At 35.9% G+C, this 26,475-nt stretch overlaps 2 protein-coding genes across 9 annotated transcripts in view; one reads left to right on the top strand and one right to left on the bottom strand.

Annotated features, from left to right (window-relative positions):
- Nucleotides 1-412: 412 nt before the first annotated feature.
- Snap24 (Synaptosomal-associated protein 24kDa) lies at nucleotides 413-2,498 on the bottom strand. The gene is made up of 2 exons (XM_017632415.1): nucleotides 2,278-2,498; nucleotides 413-2,221 (listed from the first exon to the last, which is right to left on the bottom strand). Exon 2 carries the CDS (start codon nucleotides 2,163-2,165, stop codon nucleotides 1,536-1,538), a length of 630 nt encoding a protein of 209 aa, XP_017487904.1. The 5' UTR covers nucleotides 2,166-2,221; nucleotides 2,278-2,498; the 3' UTR covers nucleotides 413-1,535.
- Nucleotides 2,499-21,967: 19,469 nt separating this feature from the next.
- LOC108376139 (scribble planar cell polarity protein) overlaps nucleotides 21,968-26,475 on the top strand; it is a 483,715-nt gene continuing 479,207 nt past the window's right edge. For 6 of the 8 annotated variants that reach the window (XM_017632340.1, XM_017632355.1, XM_017632348.1 and 3 more), the window contains exon 1: nucleotides 21,968-22,448. The gene's annotated coding sequence lies outside the window, so the exon portion shown is untranslated. The remainder of the gene's footprint in view (nucleotides 22,449-26,475) is intronic. The other 2 variants (XM_017632363.1, XM_017632369.1) reach the window with 2 other exon arrangements.

The raw sequence follows: 26,475 nt of genomic DNA, 5'->3' as shown, positions 1-26,475 counted from the left end.
TTGACATTAGGAAGTACCGCGGCGAAAATCTAAATTCGCCAGTAACACCACTTTGTATACATTCGCATTGGACGCTTATTGCACGCCAAGCGACGATATGTATGTATACAGCAGCGTTCATGAAAATAACAGTTTTGACTATTTAATTTCCTTTATCAATTTTGGTTATTTTGTACAAAAATATACTTAATTCTAAGACAAAAACCATACAAATGAAAGATACTTTTATTAAACTTTCATTAAGACAGCATCTTAAGCTACTATTAACGATTAAAAATAAAAATATCATATGCGAACTCGTTGAATTATTATTCGAAGAAACCGACCTCAATCGAGAGAAGTTGTTTTGACAAATGTTAACAGAATTTTTTAGTATATGCGTAAATTTCAGGTGGCTTAAGATTCCGGTTGATTTTTGAAAAATTTTTCTTTGAGGGTGTTGTGCTTTTTCTTCAGTAAAAAAGGATATTTTATATGTACGGTTAGCATTCGTACCGATTTCATCGGGACTGTACCGATTTAAAGAAGTAAACCTCTGAATCATTTTTGAAAGTCGGGACGTATTAATGTCCCGATTTTCCACTTTTGTACCGATAAACCAAGATTTTCTGTGTTTCCTTTATGGATTTAATAGAAGTCATCCGGTGCTGTTATATAAATATATTTTTTTCGGATAAACGTGGCGGCAAAGATCATACAATGGAAATTAAATTATCAAAACTTATCGATACGTCGCGCTGCTATTTTCGTGAACACTGCTGTATATGGGGACAACTTGTTATCTAGGATACAATAATATAATAAATACATGAAGACTAAGTTCAAGTTGTTTTTAATATGAATTAAATGTAGGTACATAAGTACATATATAAAGTAATAAGCAGGCTTTCGAGTACGGAAACAAGTATTTAAATCACCTGTGTTGAGTCGTTTTTCGTCACTCGCAAATCTAGCAGTAAGTTTGTGTATGAATGCATATTGGTGTGCACGAATTGCCCTAAAAAAGTGCTCCACTACAACGTGTATAATTTCAACAATTTTCATTGAGTAAAGTTATAGAAATAATAATTTTATAAAAGATAAAATCGCGTTATTTGAACGCCATCAAAAACGATTACTAAATATAAAAAGTTTAAATTATAGGTGCTTGTGCTAAATATACATATGCACATAGTTGAGACATTGAATTTATTTTTCCGCAATCTTGTCTGATTCATCGTTTTGTATAAGTGTATAATGTAAGTAGTTACTTAGATGGTGGGTAGTTAGTTCAGCACTTGTATATTAGTCATTTGTATTTTCAGCGATTTAGTGTATATATCGTATATGTATATAGTTACTGGTAACATGTAAATTGTAAAAATGCACCGCAATGGTAGGTCTTTTCGGTACTGGGCAATTTGTTGCGTGCATCTGGAACTGAGCAGATTTATCAATATCCGTGTTTTTGTTGTTTATGTTTAGTATTTGTGCCTTTCAATTTGCGCTTTATACATATACTTAGCTCTAGTCTATTAGATAATCTTTTGAAATTTTTAACTTTTGAGCAAATTGTTAGCACGTTTGTTTACTCCATCCATTCGTACGTTGTTTGCATCACCCTTAGCGTTTATACGATCAACTTGCTTGTTTTGGTTTTCCAATTCCGATCCCATATCTAGAGCCATATTACGCAAATTTCCTAACATAGAGTTTACCTGCCCTAAGTTTTCATCCATTTCATCTTCTCGAGCATCGTTAGTAATACGTGGTATATATCCACTTTGGGGTGGTGCCCCTCCCATTCGATCACGTTCGTCTACGACTCTTTGCGGTTGGCTATTAACGATTTTGCCATCGTCGTTTGCTTTCCAAGCACTGTCGCTATCGTCTTTGATCGCAACTTTTTTCCATGGTACAACACATAGCCCACAGCATTTTTCCATTCCGCTTAAATTTTTTTCAGCTTCCCTCATGTCTGCGTTAATGCGATCCATTCCTTCTTCAATGCGATCCAATTGTTCCCCTTGGTCATCCAAAGCCACTAAGGTCCGGATTCCAGCTTCTTTGCTTTCTTCCATCAGATTAAGCATTCGACGGGTGCTCTCAAGTGACTCATCTGCCACTTGAGCAGATTTGAGTTGTAATTCTTGCAATTCCGTGCGAGGTACTTCAGGAGCAGTCATCTTGATACGATATGATGATCTCAACCAACTTTTTATATATGTTATTATTTATTTCACTGAAAATATTTCACCTGAGCTAATCGTTGGGTACTTGTTAATTAGGTGCTCTCACCTTTCAACTTAACTTGTCTGAGGGCTAATTCAAGCCACCTCAGATGCTTTATTTTTAGATTAAATTTCCAGTATGATTAAATATTTATGAAAATCTCCTTCCTTAACCTCTGCCCTTGAAACACAGTGCGATTATCTTGGCAAACCTCGCAAATTTGTTAGTGACGAAAAACCACCACCTCTTCGTAAGCAATCTACAAATTTCTTTTCATCAATTTTCTTTGTATATCACTCAGGGTTGCACGGATTGGATTGTCAAGCTTGACAAACAAACAGTGTTGCCACGAATTCTTTCATACCAAGCACCCAAGAATGATAGAATACAAGATTGCGCCGTCCTGGCCGTTGACAATAGAGACAAAAGTAGAACGAGTTGAAACTGTCAAAACAGTTCACTTTACAGCGAAAAAAGTGTTTTAATTTTGATCAATGCGAAAATATTGCATTTTTCATCTAATCTATTGGAGAATAGTGAACGTTTTAGTGCACTTCATGCTTTGCAATTAAGGCTGCTGCAGCAAATGTTTTAGTGTACTCCATTGCTTTGCAACTAAGGCTGGTGCAGCAAACTGCGCCAGCATCTGAGTGGGATTGATTACTTAACTTGCTAAAGAAGGCTGCTTGGAGCAGAAGCGATATGACTCTGGTAAAATGCTGTCAATATAATAATAAAAAAAAAAAACATTTCGGGAACGGCTTTGCCGCGCCCTATATACACAAAATGCAGCTATTCGTCGCAGCGCATCTACGCATAATGAGATGGGGCACCATGGTGCACTTCATGGAAGGACAACAGCGCATGCATATGATGCTAGTATCCAAATTGAATGGCTTATCTTGCCTGTAGAATTCCACCCACTTTCTCGCCACGGCATCGTTGCGAGGAAAGGAAAAAAGCTGCATTTCGAGGCACTACCTTCACGACTGTCGCAATTTTATACACGGCACTTCATTTTATTAGTTTTTACACACTCTTCAACTGAAAAATCACTAACAAATTGCAAATTAACACGATTTAAACCGATTTTTCACTAATAATTCAAATTTCTCTATGCCACTGATTTGTAAACAAAAGTTTATTTACGAGTTACCACAACTGTTAAAATCGGCAAAACCAAAGTAGCGGTACCTCTGACGGCGCCACCTTTGTTTCGCTACACCGTGGCTAGTAGGTGCTTGGAAATTAGTTTTTACACACTCTTCAACTGAAAAATCACTAACAAATTGCAAATGCGCGGTGATTGGATGCAAAAACACGTAAAAAAATAATAAATTGGTTAGCACAAACATGTGCTACAACATTGCTTGCATTTTTTTCTTTATGCTTCGTCTTCATATTCTTTGTTTACTTTTCACAGAAAATAATATGGCACCGAAATTACAAACGTCAGCCAGAAAATTACTTTTTTCTTTTGCTTCATCTTATCAGATCTTGTGTAGTTGGATCATGTAAATAATGCTTGAAACACAATACAACCCGAACGGCGAAGTTCGCCGAATTGGGCAATCACCATTCGCCTTGCTATTTCGCCTACTTTAATACCTTGGTTATAATACACGGGGCGAATCGTAACAAATCTCAGCGAATTCGTAAGGATCTATTGATTTTAGATGCTTCCGTTTTACATTGCGTTCAAGTGCATTATAATCGTTCAAATATGCAATACAATTGGCAGCACTGCTGCTTGTTCCTTGAAATTGTTGTTGCATTTGCTTGTTTGCTTGCATTTTGCGCTGAACAGCTGATTCCTTTTTGGTGGGATTTGATGGGATTGATTAAACAACCTACCAATCCATCTTGGTTGTTTGGCAGGGTGAAACGAATGCAAAAGGTGGCGCTGATTGTGATACCGCTAACTCTCTCTTGAAAATTTTGACAGAAATATGACGTCATAGGAGATTTTGTGTATTGCCTGTGGAAAGTACATATACATATACATATGCAAAATATATACATACTGATCACGATTGTGAGCACGATTGAGAGAATACAAAGGTTGCACGATCTCGGACCGCTATTCCTCTCTTAACGAATTTGACAGAATCGTCGTTTATATGACGTCACACTGGTGCATCTTGTTTACATTTTCCTTGCAACATTTTTTCTTCTTCTTCCATTCTTGCTCACGTTTTGGCATTTCTCTCTCGCAATTGCACCAGTGTGACGTCACACAAAAGTTATTCTCAAAAATCCTCTCTGATCGGCGCAATCTTGTATTCTATCATTCTTGCATACTGATAGACCTCTCACAACTCTCTCCACCAGCAAATTTGCGATGACGTCATATTCACGTTACTCTCCCAAATTTCACATCAATCAGCGCAATCTTGTATTCTATCGGTCTTGGTTGTTTGGTACAAACACAGGGTTGCATATCTGATATTTAAATAGTCAATATTGGCCATTTAAGTGCAGATTAAATGTACAATCTGAAAATGAATAGTATAAGTTAATCAACAATCTCTACTTAAGTAGGTCAACTGAAACTGGGCTTTATAATTAAGGTGACCTGTTTTCAAAAACGAAACCATATTTAGAAATGACAACACATATAAATACAAAACAAGTGGAATTATTATAAATAATTATTTTTTAAGCCAGATTTAACGAATCGATCACTGTATTTTTCTACCAACAAAAATAATTCGTGTATATGTTGTTTTCTTCTAAATCTTTGAAACCAAAAAAACATACGGCCACCTTTGGCATGTCCTGCCGCTCAGCAGAGCGATAGAAAGAAACAAGGCGAATTAATATAAGGTGATAGCAGGAGTACAAAAACAAAAATTTACAAGTATTTTGTTTTTGTTTTGGCGGCATAAACTGTCAAAATCTGTAAGAGTGTGTGTAGATTTTCAAACAAAATTTTTCAATTTGATATCAGAAGCCGTGCGGCGAAACACATTCACAAAATTAGCTGAGCTAGTAACTCCACCTTATATAAATTCGCCTTGGAAAGAAATCTATCGCCACGAAACGCCGCCGAGCAAACTTCGGATTTCGCTTTGGCTGTGTTCAATTTCGTATGCCGGCAGGTGCATGAACCAACAATACAAGATCACGCGGGCAGGAGAGTAGCCCGTTAGAATCGCATTTAGGAAAAAAGTTAAACAATTTTGACATTAGCCGTTTGTTTACATTTCTTCGTTGTTTACAATTTGGTGGTGGCTTTTTACTGCAATTTTCTTCATTTTCGGCTGTGACAACGTGTGTACACATAAGGTCAAGAATAATTTAACACAACGACATGATTTATAGAAGAATTTGCATAATAAAAATGATTATTCATGCGTTCAACAATTTCGCGGCTTTCTTTATGCTCTTCGTTGTTTACTTCTTACAACAAAGACGGCGTCGAGATTTCAGCTTTTTTCTTTCTTTCCTTCCCGCGTGATCTTGTGCATGATACAAAAATAGCAAGGTAGAACCGATGAGAGGAATTTTTCAAATTCTTGACGTTTGCAAGCATTTTAATTCTAAAATTTTACAGACAAACTCACACACACCCCTGCCAGCCTCGGCTCACCACTTCCCCCTAAAATTCAAACGATTTACAAACACTTTCACAACTTTTTAGTCATCTCACCCACACACTTACAAATTTTTTGTTAACTGTCAAAAAATTTCGCTTTGTTAGAGCTACATACCCGATAATAATTCGTACTCTATTAAGAATTCTATGCGTTAGAGCGAGCAAGTTAGAAACATCGGAGTTTTGATGACAGTATACATACTGTGAAGAAATGTTACTACGAAAATTTTGAAGGTAAGAATACGTATTTAACACTTTTATTTAATTATAATGTGATTTCTTCTTTTAGATTGCAAAACAGTAGCGACTTAAACTATGTTCACATATCAATATTATCTCAATCAAAGCTCGTTTTTTAATCACCCCGTTTACATAGGCAAATCTCAGATTATTAGCCGTCAAATTTGTTGTGCTTGTTATTCTCACATCTCAAGGAAAATTTATGTTTCTTCTCTGTGCCACCGTGATCACGTTTTTCTGCTATAATAAGCAATATAAATATATTTTAACTTAACATTTTATTAAAAAATACATTAACAAACCTCCTTTACTTGCTAGCGTACATTTTTGTTTACTTTTACATTTGGCATTTCTCCTCTCTTTCGCAAAAACAATCGATAAAACTAGGATGGACAACGAAAAGTTATCGGTTAAATCTGAGATTATTTTATAATTACAGATTAACAAGGACGAATTTTATATGGCGAATCTCTTGTTATAATTACAGATTCGGATGTTAAGCTCGGAAATGAGGATAATCTACTTATATGTGAACCTAGTATTAGTCACATTCTTAAGGTATGTATTGAGACTTTTTGTATGTTTATAAATTTTAATTGATATTTTTGCTTGTTTACAGATTTGGGATTCACTATCAGCACCTTCAACGCTTGCATCTTCATCGCCAGGAGCACCATTAGAACCTTCTGCCCTCAGCTTCTTCATCGCCAGGAGCACCACCAGTACCTTCTACCCTCAGAAATTTTGCAAAGTTGTAAGAAAACATAATTTTTCTGAACCACCATAAATGATTTGCAACTGTTAATATATATCAAAAGAAAGGTAAACCGATTACCTTTCTTTTGATTATAACACCGTTAAAATTGCTTTACGCTTTCATAAAAACTTTGCAACTTTTGTAAACAGCTATATATAAGCAGTGGAAAAGTGGTCAAATTTTGCAAAGTTGTAACAAAACAGATTTTTTGTGAACTAGTGTAAATGATTTCCAACTGTTAATATATATCAAAAGAAAGTTAAATCAATTACCTTTCTTTTGATTATAATATTGTTAAAATCGCTTAACTTTTTTATAGAAATTTTGGAACTTTTGAAACCGTCTCTATATAAGTCGAAAAAATGCAATCAAATTTTGCAAAGTTGTAACAAAACAGATTTTTTGTGAACTAGTGTAAATGATTTCCAACTGTTAATATATATCAAAAGAAAGTTAAATCAATTACCTTTCTTTTGATTATAATATTGTTAAAATCGCTTAACTTTTTTATAGAAATTTTGGAACTTTTGAAACCGTCTCTATATAAGTCGAAAAAATGCAATCAAATTTTGCAAAGTTGTAAAAAACAAATTTTTTGTGAACTAGTGTAAATGATTTGCAACTGTTAATAAATATCAAAAGAAAGGTAAACCGATTACCTTTCTTTTGATTATAACACCGTTAAAATCGCTTGACGTTTTCATAAAAACTTTGCAACTTTTGTAAACAGCTATATATAAGCAGTGGAAAAGTGCTCAAATTTTGCAAAGTTGTAACAAAACAGATTTTTTGTGAACTAGTGTAAATTATTTGCAACTGTTAATATATATCAAAAGAAAGTTAAATCGATTACCTTTCTTTTGATTATACTATTGTTAAAATCTCTTAACTTTTTTATAGAAATTTTGCAACTTTTGAAACCGTCTATATATAAGTTGAAAAAACGCAATCAAATTTTGCAAAGTTGTAACAAAACAGATTTTTTGTGAACTAGTGTAAATGATTTGCAACTGTTAATAAATATCAAAAGAAAGGTAAACCGATTACCTTTCTTATGATTGTATTGTTAAAATCGCTTAACTTCTTTATAGAAATTTTGCAACTTTTGAAACCGTTTATATATAAGTCGAAAAAACGCAATCAAATTTTGCTAAGTTGTAATGAAACTGAATTTTTGTGAACCACTACAAATGATTTGCAACCTTTAATATATATCAAAAGAAAGATAAATCGATTACCTTTCTTTTGATTATATTATTAAAATCGCTTTACTTTCTTATAGAAATTTTCCAACTTTTTAAACATCTATGTGCAAATGAGTAATACTAATAGTAAGAAATTAAGCCAGCGCATATGTATGTATGTAAAAATATATTTATTAATGTTAATTACAAGTTTTATTCATAATATTGGTTATTAAGTATGTATATTATGCATTTTGAAAATAAATTTTACAAAATAAAAATCAAAACATTTTAGGATTTTTTATTTAAAGCTTCTAAGGTTATTTTGAATTCGCTGTGAAGAAAATGCAACCCTGAGCTGTGCAGCTATATGTTTTCCTTACGAAGTATCTGAATGAGTGCGCCAGTGATGCAAGGCTCACACGTACAGGGGGAAAGTGGTGACAATCTGCACACCGCCCATACAAATGTCACCAGTTTTATCAGCAGTTTTGAAGTGACCGAAACCCGCGGTTTCACCAGATTTTTCACCCCTTTTGGCTGGCAGAGACATTCTCATTTTCAATCTCAAACAACAAAAACTTTGAACAATTCCTTTTTTTACTCTCAATTTCATTCGATTTGAAATGTTGGCAAACTTCAAAAAAAAAAAAATCATGGCCGACGCATTGAGAACAGTTTTACCTTACTATGCTTTTATCATGATCTTGTGTCTTTCGTTCGTGGGCAGGTGCATGATTCAATAATACAAGGTTAGATAATTATTGACAGCTGCGGTTTGACACTCCCTTACAAAAGGTTGCATTTACGGAGGACAGAGAAAGGGCAAGAATGCAATCCCTTGTTTCGAAAATGGTAGTAGAAAAGTACGCAAAGTAGGCAATTAGTAGTGAAATTCCTTTCGTAAATTCTAATGTATTTGCAGGAAATCTGGCATTTTAAACGAAATGTTGAACGTAATATTGATATATCTACGTGAATTACGTAATTTATATGCTATTTAGCCGTATAAAAACTGCAAAATGACTCAAAATTAAAATAAGACTACTATGAGACTGATGTAAACATCCAATGCTTATGTTTTCATCAGTTAAATATGCTTCATATGCATATACAAATAAAGATATTGCACAAAAGCTTATATTTTTATATCACACCAAAGCTACACTGTTTCCATGTAAAATTGCAAAGAAGCAACACGGTGCCACTGCTAGAGGGGCGGTGCGAGAGAGACAACTGTCAGTTTATCGAACCTTGTATTATTGAATCATGGGCAGGTGTTTCAACTTAAATATCGATGATGCGGGCAAAGTATCGATGTATCGACCTGGGAATATCGATTCAAAAAATCGATTATCGCACCATAAAATATCGATATTCAGAATAATCGATATAATATCGAACATTCGTAGCCACTGCCATAGTTGCCAACTTGGTGCTTTAAGCACTAGATTTAGTGCTTTTTGAAAATTAAAACGCCAAAAAATATTACTTAGTGCCTAGTGCCTGTTTTGGTGCTTTTTTTGAACTAATATTACTCCGAGATAGTTAAAACCTGAAATAATTTGAAATATTATAAGCTGCGGTGTCTCATGAAGATGCGGAATTTACAAGAACATACAAATTTAAATTTGTCGGCCGCTGTGGTGTAGTGGTAAGCAGTGCGCGCTTCCACTCCGCAATGCCTGGGTTCAACCCCTAGTAAAAGCAACATCGAAAAAAAAATAATAGAAAAAAGGTTTTTCCTTAACGGCGGTCGTCCCTCGGCAGGCAATGGCAAACCCCCGAGTGTATTTCTGCCATGAAAACCAGCTTCTCATAAAAATACAATCGCCGTTCGGAGTCGGCGTTAAACTGTAGGTCTCTCCTCTTTGTGTGACAACATCAAGGCGCACCGCACAAATCGGAGGAGAAGCTCGGCCAAACACTAACATATGTGTAAGCGCCAATCTATTATTATTATTATTAAAATACAACCATGATTGATTAAAAGCTGAAGTTGCAAACCCACCTTGTTGAATTCTAGTCGCGTTGAAAATGCTAGTACGCGGGTAAGTTAAGTATTTCTTTTCTAATTGTTTGTACAAATTTTGATTTTTTACCACCTGAGTAAAACACATCGTTTCTTGGTGCTGAATCCAAATCTAACCGCACAATTGCACCAGTACTAGAATTTTTAGATATCCTACCCCCAGATTGCCAAAAACACGGGTTTTTGCGATATTTGAGGTTATATACTGAAAACATAAATTTTTTTGCTCATTTCTACTTAGGGCATTATTTTCGTGTGTTGCGATTCGATTTTTTCTCTCGTGATATAGTCAGTGCACGGACTTCGAAAAAATTATTATTGGTAGATTTTACATACAAAAAATGGTTGAAGTTGGTAGATTTTTTAGAAGAAACAATATCAGATGGTTTTTACTCAAATAGGATAAAACATGGCGAATTCATAAAAGATGGCGTTACCAGAGCACCTGGATTTACGCCTTCATGAACCTTAATGTCAAAATGATATACAGATGCGATCAACTTATTAGTAACGAAATTTTAAATAATATTGTTTGCAAATTATGTTTATTTATTTATTTTTAATAATTTTCATTTGAAATATAATTCAATGCATAACCGAAACCACAATGATAAAAGTTTAAAAGCTTGCACAAATTGCAAAAAAATTAATCAAACATCAAAAAATTGTCATCAAAATTTCAAACTTTTTAATTAGAATATTTAGAAAATTTTCGCTTATGCAGTTTTGGAGCCCATTCAATTGTAGTGGTTTTTACTCAAATAGGATAAAACATGGCGAATTCATAAAAGATGGCGTTACCAGAGCACCTGGATTTACGCCTTCATGAACCTTAATGTCAAAATGATATACAGATGCGATCAACTTATTAGTAACGAAATTTTAAATAATATTGTTTGCAAATTATGTTTATTTATTTATTTTTAATAATTTTCATTTGAAATATAATTCAATGCATAACCGAAACCACAATGATAAAAGTTTAAAAGCTTGCACAAATTGCAAAAAAATTAATCAAACATCAAAAAATTGTCATCAAAATTTCAAACTTTTTAATTAGAATATTTAGAAAATTTTCGCTTATGCAGTTTTGTAGCCCATTCAATTGTAGTGTTAGAAAGTGGAAGTTTCAAGTCGTTAAAAATTACCGTTAATTTTTTTAGAATTTTTGTTGTGGAGGGTGTTGCTGTTTTTTTTCATATCAAAAAAATTTTGATCATGTGTAATTATTACTGGCATTGTGCGTACAAATTTTTCGTGTAATTTTTGTTTTTATACTCCTTCCCGAAGGTTCAAAAATAAATTTCGTATAAAATTTAGTTCGATCTCGGATGCCCTGATTCGGGCCCTGTATTAATTTAATAGGAGGGAGACTCAAGCAATTGTTCTCCGTCAAAGTTTACTTTTAAATTTTATTTAAGGTGTGTTCGATGACAAAATATATGTATGTATATGCTCATTTAAATCTGTTTGCTTTCTTTCGGCAAAATATTGGCAGAATTTTAGTCTTTGTTGGTAAAAATGGTAGAAAATATAATATAGCTAAAAAGTTTGTAGATCTACCAATAAAGTGGTAAAGTCCGTGCACTGGATATAGTAGTTTTAATAGTACTTCGGTATTACGTCGTAAGCATGAGTCATCATAGCATGCGTAGAGGCTATTCAATCGTTATGAGCGAAAACGTTTTGTGTATTGATTTATGTATGTATTCTTGTAAATATTGTTAATTTTTTGCTTTTGTTAAATACAAACTTTTATGAAAAAAGCATCCTTTGGTTAAAAAAAAAAATTGGTGCTTTTAGTTTGGTAAAACGCCTTTTTCCAAGTTTTTGGTGCTTTTTGAAAATCAAAAGTTGGCAACACTGCACACTGCCCTCCGCTTAATAGCTCAGTTATGCATACTTGGCGTTGCATGAGAGTTGTCGCATAAGGAATCAGTTCATCTTTGCGTGTAAGCGGTTACCCACAGCGTTACATATATAGAAGTCTGTTGGTTTTTGATTTCTACGTGAAAATGGCATAGCAGTGCAAAGTATGCATTACTGTGCTATAAGCCTGATCGTCCCCATCAAATGCTGCAAGCCTTTCCAAGTGGACCTCCTTCATTTTTTTTCTCGGTCTCCCAACGGTCTTGATTCGATACACTACGTCATTCAGCCTTTTGACAATCTTATACGGACCTTTCCAGTTACGTCGTTGTTTGGATGTGAAGCATTTCTTCCGCTTCGGCTTGTAAAACAACACAAAATCGCCTTCCTGGAAACCCTCTCGATTCGATGCGTTACTGGACATTCCTTCCGGCTTATCTCCGGGAGTGCACCATCTCACATGGCCGTACTTCTGCCGGCCACTGGTGGTGACCAGACCATGTTTCTTCTCATGGGCACGACTCCCAGGCTTCGATTCTCGAGAGGCACTGCATATAGCACATCCTGCTAAATCCGGATCCTCCCACAGAAACTTACGTAGTCGTTCCTCAACGGGCCCGTCCGCCGATGCCAACTTCATTGACCGGACATGTTTATCTTCAACCTGTGCCTCAGGGTTTACTGCTTGCCTTTGCACCCTTTGCCAACCACAACCTTTTCCTGGATACTTCGAAGCGCGCCTAATGCTTCCGTTTCTGTGGAATCTTCGGGATTTCCTCTAAGAGCAACCGTCTGCTACAGTACTGGCTGTCGTAACCAACCCACTTTCCTATCGCGATATGTCAGGATCATTCCCTGGTGGTCAGTCTTCATGCCTTGGCCAAGTAGGAAGTCCATGCCGATGATGACTTCATCCACAATGTCTGCAACTATAAACTTGTACGGGGCCACACCCCCGATTATCACCTCGCATGGTACTTCTCCTAACACCTGGGTGCGCTCACCAGTTGCAGTCCGCAACTTTGCTCAATGTAGAGGCATAAAAAGTAGCCAAATCAGGTCGAAGAATGGAATGTGACGCTCCAGTATCCACTGTCAGTACCCAGCAAAAAACACGATTACCACAAAAACGAAAGTGGAAACGAGTTAGGCGATGTGAATCGCTTACCCTTTCGCTTAAAGAAGGCATTATTTTAACATGGGCACGTCATTGGCGGTAAGCCCTTACTCGCAGTATTACCTTCGAACAAAGGGAGAACGCATGGATAAACCAATGTACGAAAATAAACTATATTGTACGCTACTCTTTCGTTTCGTATATTACTTCAACAGTTCGATACAATATGAAAACAAAACGGCTGAGTTCACTTTGGCGAACGTGCACTACAATAGTTTAGTAGTTACAGACGAAACAACAAACGAAATGAATCGTGCAGAGAAAAATATATGTATGTACATATATGCAATAACTAAATACAAAACGAATGGCTGCAATGAATAAAAAAAATAAAAATGTTTTTAAATTGAATTGGATATGAAAATTTACAGAAAAAAAAATCTTTCACGTAATTGAAACGTTTGCATACATATAAAACGTACAATATGGTACAATTGTCACAAACGAAAAGCAAACGTTTCTCGTTGGGAAAAATGTCAGTGAATCTTACAATTTGTTTCTGACTATGTACAAAACCACAAATGATATGATGATCGATGAGCAAATGTGAATTGTTTTGTACATTTTATTTTCGTACCCTGGGATAAACAGAATTAAGAGAAGCAAACAAAGAATGCCATACAGAGAAACTAAAGTAGAATGCCTAGATAAGTATATACTTATTTGTATTGAATTGAAATTAGAAAATGTCTTAAAAGATTAAAATTAACTAAAACGATTACCACAGAAACGAAAGTGGAAACGAGTTAGGCGATGTGAATCGCTTACCCTTTCGCTTAAAGAAGGCATTATTTTAACATGGGCACGTCATTGGCGGTAAGCCCTTACCCGCAGTATTACCTTCGAACAAAGGGAGAACGCATGGATAAACCAGTGTACGAAAATAAACTATATTGTACGTTACTATTTCGTTTCGTATATTACTTCAACAGTTCGATACAATACGAAAACAAAACGGCTGAGTTCACTTTGGCGATAGTGCACTACAATAGTTTAGTAGTTACAGACGAAACAACCAACGAAATGAATCGTGCAGAGAAAAATATATGTACGTATGTACATATATGCAATAACTAAATACAAAACGAATGGCTGCAATGAATAAAAAAAATAAAAATGTTTTTAAATTGAATTGGATATGAAAATTTACAGAAAAAAAAATTTTTCACGTAATTGAAACGTTTGCATACATATAAAACGTACAATATGGTACAATTGTCACAAACTAACAGCAAACGTTTCTCGTTGGGAAAAATGTCAGTGAATCTTACAATTTGTTTCTGACTATGTACAAAACCACAAATGATATGATGATCGATGAGCAAATGGGAATTGTTTTGTACATTTTATTTTCGTACCCTGGGATAAACAGAATTAAGAGAAGCAAACAAAGAATGCCATACAGAGAAACTAAAGTAGAATGCCTAGATAAGTATATACTTATTTGTATTAAATTGAAATTAGAAAATGTCTTAAAAGATTAAAATTAACTAAAATTTTTGTAAATCAGTTTTTAAACAAACATATGTATGTATTTAGGTATTTAGATTTTACTTAAAAATCGGTATGTACATAATTGCATATTTAATTAAGCTTAAAATTGTACTTCCTCACTCTTGTACTTTAACTTCGCTGCAAATTGAACAAAACAAAGCATGATTTTTATGCAAGACAAATTTTCAGAGAAAGTATCGGTAGAAAAAGAAATTTTGGATATTTATTCTATTTTTAATTTGACTACGATGCAGCATTCTAGTTTGCATTCCCCGAAATGTAGCAAATTAAAAAAAAAGTATTATAGGACATTCTCCTTTAGATTCTCCGAAATGAAACAAAGAAGCGAAATAAATAAAATATTGTAGGACATTATACTTTGCATTACCGGCAATGCCTAAAAGAAGCGAAGAAATACGAAGGCATTATATCGCTATGCCTTCTAGAACACGTTACCACTAAAGGCGATTACCGATTTTATGCTGGGTACTCGCTCTTGCCCATTAACACATCCACTAGCAGTGAGCTTGCTCGTTTTCCGGCAAATTTGTGAGACGAAGATTATGGGGTCTTCAACTGCTGGAGCCAGCACGCGCCCCTCTCCTGCTGGCTCGATTTAGTTTAACGATTGACTGAAGTTTGGGTCGCCTTCTTCAGCCCTGGGTTTGCGTCCTGCTGAACTGTTGGAACCCATCTCACATTCGCGTGCGAAGTGGCCTGGTTTTTCGCAACTAAAGCATTTTCCAGCACCATCTTGCACCAGGAATATTTTTCCCTGCCATCGACTAGGATTGTGTGAACACTTCTATTCGATGGGCTTTGTAGGCTGATCTACTTATTTCATTTCTCTATTTCTATCATCAATCACTTTTCTTCAACGTAGGGATGCAGAAAAAATATCGATGCATCGGAAACATCGATGTTTGCTATTCGATGCATCGAATAAAACCGATTTTTTGGACCTTCCGATATATATCGATGTATTTTTTTCGATGCATCGACTTTTGTGTGCAATGTACACTGTACGTATGAAAATTATTTTGTATGCTTCCAAACTCTTCGCTCTAGAAATTATTCTAAATGTGGAAATTTCACCACTTAACACTATTAAAATATACATTATATTATGCAAAAGGTTTGTGTTTGGTTTATATGCACATACGCCCACTTTCCCACTGCAGCTTTTCACACTACCAAACATCCGATATCAAGCAACATTTCCTATTATTGCTGAAAATGCGATGGACGTGCGTGTTGCTAATTTATTAGTAGAAACGTTTATCGCCAAACAACCCTGCACAAAATGATATTAATTGATATGATATTGAAACTCTAAAACCCTTTGGAAATTTGGGCAGATTTTAAACAGCAATTTCCAAAATTTATTTACGTAGCTTATAAACATAGTGAAGTAATATAAAAGGAATGTACGCTTACTTCAAAGCAAAATTTGAGTTTGTCATTTTCGTTTTTTTGAATTCTTGCATTGACCTTTGGTTTTGTTGCACACCTCTGCCCGATTTCGGCTTAGGTCCTCATCCTGAGGGACAGAAAACATCAGTACTGCAATGTTATGTGTGCTTTTGAACAAGCGGCAAGAATTTCTTGAGATGGTTTTTTTTAATCTTTTTCTCAAATCAAAAAAACTTCATAAGTTCTCACTGCAAAGGGTTAACATAAAAGTCAAATGAAAGAAAAAATTATGATAATAAATTACCAAATAAGTGTACCGAAATAGAATCGTTAGCTGGCACACTTTATGTTATTTTACTATGCTTATGGTCGCCACTTCAGTACCTTCCAAAAACTTTTTTCGAAAGCTTATCAAAAGACCAAAAAAAAAGGATTTGTAACTATTTAAATCTATAAATACATTTCACTGAGATTTAATACTTAAACATTCGAAACTGTTGATATTTTCATTCAATGCATCGAAAATATCGATGTTTTTTACACGATACATCGATATGAATCGATGCTATATTTCGATGCAACGAATGAAAAAAAAATCCATGTATTTTTTTGACTTGCATCCCTAGTCCTACGCGAAAATGTCCTGCGAATTCCTTTAGTCTGCGTTCAAACACGGAAACTCGAGTTTCTTATTATCGGCGATTTCTCTTTTGGTGTTGCCCTTTGCATTCACACACAGAAACTCATTTGTACGCAATTGTTGTTGTCAGCTGTGAATCGCCAACTTGAAATTCTTGCAATCCAAGGCGCATCCGTATAAGGTCATAGCAAGCGAACAAACGTAAAGATCCCATGTATATTGCTTTTTGGTACACAGGGATGTAAAAACGAAGGAAAATCGGGGATAATTTTCGCCATTTCGATTTGCTGACTTCTTAGGTCCCTGTCTCCACAGGAAAGCACTGATGTCGTGATAACCATGTCACAAAATATATTTCCAATGGAGACCGCCTATTTCCCATGGGCTGCAATGTTGTTGTTGTTGTTGTAGCGGCACTACTAAGCCCCGCCTATTTCGGGTCTACGTTCAATCATTGTCGTCAAGCTCAACTAACGGGAGGCCCAGGAAACGAGCTGTTTCGATGGGTTCGGACCAGAGGGAGAGGGGTGTTAGTTGAGTCGGATTGAGCTGGCATGTAAAGAGGTGGTTGGTGTCGTGGGGGTGATTCTCCACATGCCGGGCACTCATTGGGGATATTGGGGTCGAGTCTGGACAGGTAGCTGTTAAGGCGGCTACAGTATCCAGACCGTAATTGAGCCAGGGTAACGCGGGTCTCTCGTGGCAGTTGAAGCTCCGTCTCTTCTACAGGTGGTGATTGGGCTCGTATTACGGCATTCATAGGTCGAGAGTCGAGGTAGGTAGTAACTGACTCTCTATGAATGTCGTTGATGGCTCGTCTGTAAGTCGTCGGGTCCAATCGTTGGTCTACGTACTGTTGGACTGCGTCCTTGTACACGAATAGGTGCCCCCTGACGTGCCTGGGCGGAGGCTCCACCTGAAGCAACGGTATGTTAGGGTGTTCACTTCTGTGACACCCCACCAGAAATTGCTTACAGAGCATTTTGTTGTGTTCCCTAACGGGGAGCACTTGGGCCTCGCTGTGCAGGTGGTGCTCAGGCGTCAACAGAAGGCACCCAGTCGCTGTCCGGAGTGCGGCGTTCTGACAAGTCTGTAGCTTCGTCCACTGCGTCCAACTAGTCCCCGGCGTCCAAACTGGCGCAGCATAGTTTAGAACCGGCCGGCCAATTGCCTTGTATGTTGCCAGCAACGTGACCTCCTTCGTCCAGGTGGTGAAGAGGGTCGCCGTGGATTTCGTTGGGGAGAGTGTTAGGCTCCTTGCAGTGAAGAAGCGAGAAAGGCTGGAGAGATAGTCGTTCACTTTTGAGCAGAGGTCATCAATTCCATTCCCGGACGCCAAAATCGAGCAATCGTCAGCGTATGAGATCAGGGAAACTCCCTCAGGTGGTTGAGGAAGTTTCGAGATGTAGAAGTTAAATAGCAAGGGGGAGAGAACACCACCTTGTGGAACCCCTTGTTTAATCCTTCTTGGTTTCGAGGTTTGATCTCTGACGACTGTCGACCACTCATATAATTCGCCGACCATCGCTTCAGTCCCTGTGGGAGTGAGGAGGCCTCGATGTCTTCTAATAGCGTGGAATGGCAGACGGTGTCAAACGCCTTTGACAAGTCCAGCGCTACTAAGACCGTTCTCTCACAGGGGCGGTTTCGATTTAGGCCACGAGTTATTTGTGTGTTTATGGCGTTAAGTGCTGTTGTTGTGCTGTGCACTTTACGGAATCAGTGCTGGTGCTTAGCTTGGGTCAGGTGGCAAGTGCAGTATGGGAGTAGCAGGGCCTCAAGCGTCTTCGCGACCGGGGAAAGGGGCGTTATCGGACGATAAGAGTCTCCTTTGTTGGCGGGCTTCCCCGGTTTCAGCAGTGGGACCACTCTCCCTGATTTCCACACATCAGGAATGATGAGAGTGGCCATGGACAGGTTGAGGACCTCCGTTAGGTAAGCTACTCCCTTAGGCCCTAAATGTTTTAGCATCAGCATACAGATTCCGTCGGGTCCAATTGCTTTGGAGGCTTTCGCCTTCCCGATGGCCCCCTTCACTTCACAGCTGGTAAAACAAGTGGTGCACTGTTTTTTGGCAGCTTGTGCAGCCTCCTGGTCACTCGTCGTTTGGTCTTGTCTACCGAAGGGTGCAGTGTGAATTGCCTACTAAAGTAGGCTGCGCATTTCTTCTGGGCCGACGAAGCGCGACCTTCGAAAGAGCGCTTATTGCTTGACATCTATTGCAGGCAATTCAATAGTTTGACAGCCATATTTTCATTTGAAAGAAAGCGTTATGATTACGTTTTAGGAAATTATTCAGCAAGTTTTTTTTTAAGATTTAAATGTTTTTAAACACCGAAATTGAGAGAATATTGTCTGGTGGCGTAATGCAACAAATGCTTATTTCAAGACATCAAAGTGCCCACACACAAAAACTTCCAATTATATTGATCGACAAAATAACAGTTGGTAGACCATCGGTGTAAAGTTACGCCATTTTTTCTTGAATGACATTCTGCTGTACTAGTGTGGAGACAAAAATAACATATCAGCTGTTCTAGTACCACTTTATTGCATAAATGCACATTGTTGCAAACCTTCCAATCTCACTCGTTACACCTCAACGAGCTGTCCCTTCTTACAGTATACCGTTCTTTGAAAAAGAGCAAATATACTGTCAAGGCGAATTTTTACAAGGCGGTGTTACTGGCGAATTTAGATTTTCGCCACGGTACTACTGAATGTCAAAATGATGATTTTGTTGTAATATGAATTCGCCTTGCTTACAACAAACACATCATTTTGACATTCAGTAGTACCGCGGCGAAAATCTAAATTCGCCTTGTATACGATTTGCACCCTTCCTTAATTACACGTTCTCTATGGCTGCGTTTCTTTATACATTCCGGATAATCCCATTTCACAGCCGGAATAAACAGAATGCCTTTGAAATATACGTTAACATATCACCAGGAACGTTATAAAGAATAAGTAAACAAAAAAGTTTATTCCAAACGTTCAGAATCAATAAAGAAATGCAGCCTATATTTACCATGATTCAATAATACAAGGTTGGATAAGCTGGCAGTTGTCTCGCTCCCGCATTCTGCCTTAGCCTGTGTCGCCTTCTTTTTTGATTTATAGAAACTACTACTAAAATACAAGGAAAAATATTGTCTTCGTATAAAAAGTTCAACAGGCAACACTGCCGATATATTTATCGATTGTTTCGTGGAAATTCATTTTCTTATTGGGCAAATTCAAGTAAGTATGGCAAAAAAATCAAAAATAATAGAAATATTTTGAATTACAACAGTAATTTACATATTTATTTGCAGGGTATCGGAGTTATTCAAATTTGTATTCAAAAAGTTGCGTTTTACAACAAGTGCCGGCTGCACTAAGTAAGTATGTAAGTTTTGCATGCTAGGATCCCTGCGTGTCCGTCCATATATGGCTGGTGCAGAAAGTACAAGTATTAATAAATATATTCTCTTGTGACGGTCAGGATCATTTGGGTGTCCGTCCACGTTTGCTGGTGCATGTATTTTACCCCTGCAGCCTTTGGGTTGGTCAAATTTACAAGTAACTATACCACTCCATAAAAGCGAAAGTGAAAATATTAATAAAGATATATTCTTGTTCTGATTGTGACTGATTGCAGAAAAAAGTACACACCATTACAAAAAATTAACATTTTTAAAAAACGAAATGTAATTAAATACCGATATTGAAGACATATTTTTAAAGTTTAACCGATATAATGATTAACAAGACCGATTGGAGAAAAAAGTAAAAAACATTACTAAAAAATTTTAATTAAAAAAAAAAACAAATGTAATTCAATTTATACTATGTCTCCATTGAGAGATTTATCCATTATGATTTAATAAATACAGTTGCTAAATCACAACCGTCTCCATTACCATTACGAGATATGTTTGACGTTCACATTTTTAAATATTTGACGTTTGCTTATGTATGATTTTACAAATACAGTTGCGGACATTGATATACAGACAGATAAAAGGAAGGTACCAAGCGGAATTTCATTATATGAATTCTGAATATTATTGGCTTCTTGTTCGTGGTAAAAATGTATGTATAATATATAGTTTGGAAAGTGTAAAGAATGGTACCATATTCCGAATCATTTTCCCGAATTTAAGAAAAATTATCAAAACGGTAAAAAACATTTGAGGAAAGAAACATTTTTGTATAACTCTCTTATTCATAGGCGGGAACCGAAAATCCAATCGTGGGCCTTTGGCATATCATGAATACGAACTGAGTTCTAGAGGATGTTCGGTGCAATGTTATCGAAGCAGAACCATTACCGAAATTTATAAATTTTTTGTCGCAGCGCGTAAATGACTTATAGAAAGCGGAGAAGACTCTGCATGATATTACTATAAAACATTTCTTCTAAATTTTTAGTTTTTAAAATAATATTTTCTTAATTTATTACAACCAAAGTTATGTAAATATGTATTACTAATTTTCCTCCCAAACTAACAAAAAAATATAAAAATCCCTAAAAATACGAAAATTCATGTTTTTATGATAGGCTAGATTTCAATGTCCTCAACTGTATATTGAAAACACAAATGTCATTTGACTTATGGCATGTGAATTTGTGGTTGCCACATCCCACAATCTATACTTATTGATCAATATTATTGAAGATTTGACGGAGATTTAACTTAAATCTACTGCCTTTCGAGATTTAATTTTATATGATAAATCTCAAAAGCTTTAACGTCAAATCTCGTCAGAGGGCTAAATCTTCATTAAATCTCACAATGGAGACATAGTATTAAGATATTTCAATGAAACCATGGTTTATTTTGAATATTTGGGAATACTTCTTCAAAGATTTCAAAGATTTTTCTTTGGCAAGAATTTAATGTGAATATCCATTTATTTCATTTTTAATATTTATGTGGCTATAAAAAGTTAATTCATTGTCTATTGTTTAGATCAGTGGAATCTTCTTATATATTTAATTTAATTTGTATACAAAAACGTATTTCAGCACTACCAAACTACTTACTTTTCCTACTACCTTTTCACAAAAGGATATCAATTAGTTACCCGCTTCTCTTTCCTTCACAAATGCAACCTTACAAGGCATTCGATTGACACAAATGTCAATATTTATCCAACCTTGTATATTTACGTTCTTTGTCCTAGGATTGTGTGAACGTCTACATAGTTTGGATAGTGAACACAGTCAATTTCAACCCTGTGTCGGCAAGTTTTGACGAAAGTAGCTGAAGAAAGAAGAAAGAGGATCACCCTATACTTCCGGTAGTGCATTCCAGTGACGTCCGGTAGTGTATTCCAGTGGAAGTTTTGTGATCTATCCCTGTTCTGACATTCATTCATTTAGTTGAGTTCTGTTTGGCATGTCGTCCGGGTGGTGTTTTTATCGTAATTTTTTACTAACGCATAAAAAGTAGAGAATTGTGGGGCGCGCTTCTGTTTTATCATTTCTACAGTATTTTTAATAATTGGTTTTGCTCCTATTATGTTGGAATATACCGCGGAGTGTAAAGAGTAACTTCTTCATAAAATATAGTCGAGAAAGTGCATACCTACGCTACTGAAAATCGGATTCGGGTGGTGGCTGTGGTGACGGAAGCAGAAGTAATAGCAATAGCAAAATCCGAAAAAGTAGACAAGTAAAGAGAATAAGAAAAACCCAAAAAAAGGGGAACGGCAAACTGGTCAAGTGCAAAAGCGTTGTTGCTGGCCTGCCGCCTTGGAGTAGCACTTGGCAAGTGTGCGTCTTCACCCATCAGCTAGAGGTAGTGCATTGGAATCGAATGTGAATGTTGCGGGACGAGCTACGGTTAGTACACTTTGTACATTAATGCAAACAATCCAAACGGTTTTATAATATAGAAAATAAATTCGAAAGTTACGTTTTTATTTAGCCTAATAAATAACTTAAATTTCTCAAAAAATGGGAATATACATGTATGTATGTACATATGTGGCTTTCCATCTCTTGTTTTTTATACAAACCATGTATACGAATTATCTTTAATATTAAACGAGAGATATCTTGGTATGTATTAGGTTACAATAGGTCTGTCGCGAAGTTAATGTTGGACATAATTTTCCATAATATACACAATTTTCATGAATGAACTAATGCGTCACGTTCGAAAGAATTTGGGTGTGTCGGCGATAGAATTGCATACCACAAACAATACATATATTTAATAGCCAATTTTATTATTTTTCGTCGTTAAGTATATGAATATTTATACTTAATATGTACATGCAAATGAGTATTCGTTTCCAGGTTATCCAAAGATATATGCTTCATTTTACTCATTTCTTTATTGCTATCTTTTCGCCTGGTTGTTGTTGTTGTTGTAGCGGCTACAACAGCGGCCTGGTTCGATTATTTTACAGCCCTCCATAATTTATTCCTTACTGGTAACCTCTCGTTTAATTCTTTTGTTGTATGCTGTTTCTGGTTGTTTACCTTGATATTTGTGTCAAGCGCTGCCAACCGAAGCAACAAATGTGCCCTCTGTAGATGAGCTTGGCCAATCGTATGTACAAACGTATTATATTTACGGGTTTTGTTTGGATTTTGCTTTTATCCACTTATTAAAACCGGTGACCAATAGTTATTAGCAGGGTTCGTATTTGCACACACATGTGCAGCACATCCTAACATTTTACGCTCACATACGTGTGCTGTGCATATAAAAAATTAAAAACTTGCTCCCCACCAAACAATTTGTGTTGCCGGCAATAAGAAAACGTGTCGCCCTCGGAAACAAATTTATTGCCGGTAATATTGCCATCGAATCGATTTCCTATTACCGGTCGCTCTAAAACGTCCGCCGAAGGCAACTCGCCTGGGTGAGTCGTTTTCTTATTACCTGAATGAGTCCGTTTGTTATCGCTTCAGGCGATATTTGGAATAATNATTGAATTGTCTTTCAAAAAATAACGTTTAATAAACAAATTCTTTTAAGAATATATTATGTGCATGTGCATGGGCTGAAATTTGTACAAAAATCGGCCCACACACATGTGCATGTGCTTAATAACAACCCAGTGGGAATTAAGGCCCGTTTACATACAACTTTGGCGTTGCGTTGGCGTTGGCGTCGCTTCGACAGCTGACTATGATTACATGCATTTATATGAAAGTCTCCACATAACCAAAGTTGGGCAACGCCAACGCCAACACAACGCAGAAAGATGACCAACTCTCAACTTTTAGCGCGCGTCATTCGTCAGCTGTTCCAAATAATCAAAATTATGTGATTCAATTTTCATTTTTAATCAAATGCGGGCAAGAAATATATTTTTTAATGCAATTATTGATGTAAAATTTTGGTTTTTGGTGCCGCTAGTATGTTAATTTAGTGACCAAAGTATTCTTGCTAAGCGTTCATTGTAGCAAGCACGGGCGTTACTCGCGCTGCTGTCAAAGCGACGCCAGCGCCGACGCAACGCCAAAGTTGTATGTGGACGGGCCTTTAGGAGCACGTAATAATACCTTACTAGAGTGCCAGTTACTGTCGAAATTCGACAGTTTTTCTAGTTTTAGAAGCCTTGGAGAGGTTTTCTAACTTAACACGTAGCAAAACTTATACGAACGTAACTAAATTTTTTTTTATCTGAGGTCTTTGGAGAACTTCGGCAGGACTTGGAATTGACCCGATACATTCAAGTTTATCGATAAATTTCAATGATTTGATACATATCGATAGTTCGATGAATTTCAAGAACACTACAATTCGATAACTCAACAAAATTCTTTAGCTCGACTAATTTCGATAACTGTGAAATTCGATGGCTCGATAAATTTCGATAACTCAAGAATGTAAAAACTTTGGATACCTTTATAAATTTTTACTTTTGATATCCACTTTTTTCGAAAACTATATAAACATTTTGATAACTCGTTACACTCTGTTAAGACGATTAAATTCGATAATTTCGATAAATCGATATATCTTGAAAATTCCATAAACTTCGCTTCGTTGAACCAACCAATTTCAGTAGATCAATAATTATCGATAACTCTGTAAGTTGAAAGAACTCCATGCATTACGACACCTCGATAAATTTCGTTAAGTCTATAAATAATGATAATTCAATAAATATCGATAACTTGATACATTTCTTTAACTTGACAAATTTCGTTAATCCCACACGTTTTTATAGCTCGATAACTATCCGTAAATTTGGACAACTAAGTTTCTGTGTCTATAAATTTCGACAACTCAGTAAACATTGATCAGTTTGAATAATTCGATACGTTGCGATAACTTAATAAGCATGTATAAATTTCGATAATTATAAACTTCGATGATTCGATAAATTTCAGTAACCTTTATGGCTGATTTTATTTCGATTCCTATCGGAAAATTTCAACTCTGTTAACCCAATTTTTATGTATTTCTCATTGTCCCCATTTTCGCCTTTACCTCAATTTTCATCTTTATCTTCACTTTTGCCTTTTTTTGTCTTCATCGTTATCACTTGTGACTTCATTTTCATATTTATCTCTATTTCAAAGTTTAATTTCAAATACGAAGTAAAACAAAATGCTAAACAGCTTTTTAAACGACGATTTTCAACCAATTTCGAAACTATAAAAACTCTCCTCATCTACAGAAAATTACCTTTCCAATGGTGTTTTTGGTTTTGAAATCGGTAACTTTACCTTGGTCTTCATCTTTGTTTTTATCTTTCACATCTTTGCTTTTATCCTTTTCTTTTTTCACGTAGATGAGATGAGGTGCGATGACGTGATAACTCAACTCGATGATTGGATAAATTTCAGTAACCTTTATGGCTGATTTTATTTCGATTCCTATCGGAAAATTTCAACTCTGTTAACCTAATTCTTATGTATTTCTCATTGTCCCCATTTTCGCCTTTACCTCAATTTTCATCCTTATCTTCACTTTTGCCTTTTTTTGTCTTCATCGTTATCACTTGTGACTTCATTTTCATATTTATCTCTATTTCAAAGTTTAATTTCAAATACGAAGTAAAACAAAATGCTAAACAGCTTAAATTGAACAGGTTGCAAAAAGAAACCATACACAAATATGGAAATTTTTAAACGACGATTTTCAACCAATTTAGAAACTATAAAAACTCTCCTCGTCTACAGAAAATTACCTTTCCAATGGTATTTTTGGTTTTAAAATCGGTAACTTTACCTTGGTCTTCATCTTTGTTTTTATCTTTCACATCTTTGCTTTTATCCTTTTCTTTTTTTAAAACCCTTACTAAGTAGAAGTAAATAATTCATATTAGAAAAAACGAAATTATCCATATGCACACTTTCGTTAGAAAACCGAAATAATGCATATAACAAAAACCGAAATAATGCATGCATGCACAATTTCAGTTCAAAACCGAAATAATGCATATGGCAAAAACCGAAATAAAGCATACATGCACAGTTTCGGATGAAAACCGAAATAATGCATATGTGAAAGACGAAGGTATGCATACATGCACAGTTTCGGTTGAAAACCGAAATAATGCATATAACAAAAACCGAAATAATGCATGCATGCACAGTTTCGGTTGAAAACCGAAATAATGCATATGAAAAACCCGAAGTAATGCATACATGCACAGTTTCGGTTGAAAACCGAAATAATGCATATGAGAAAATACCGAAATTATGCATATGCATACTTTCGTTTTAAAAGCGAAATAATGCATATGAAAAAACCCGAAGTAATGCATACATGCACAGTTTCGGTTTAAAACCGAAATAATGCATATGGTAAAAACCGAAATAAAGCATACATGCACAGTTTCGGTTGAAACCGAAATAATGTCTAAATGCACAGTTTCCATATGCGCAATTTCGGTGCCCC

Source organism: Rhagoletis zephyria, unplaced genomic scaffold (assembly GCF_001687245.7).
Source record: "Rhagoletis zephyria isolate East Lansing unplaced genomic scaffold, Rhagoletis_zephyria_1.1 Rzeph_scaffold_00097, whole genome shotgun sequence".
Lineage (NCBI taxonomy): Eukaryota > Metazoa > Arthropoda > Insecta > Diptera > Tephritidae > Rhagoletis > Rhagoletis zephyria.
This window is presented reverse-complemented; position numbering and strand designations above follow the sequence as displayed.

What these genes read in the sequence shown, in the direction of transcription:
- Snap24 (XM_017632415.1), bottom strand. Translation starts at nt 2,165, where the DNA reads ATGACTGCTCCTGAAGTACCTCGCACGGAATTGCAAGAATTACAACTC.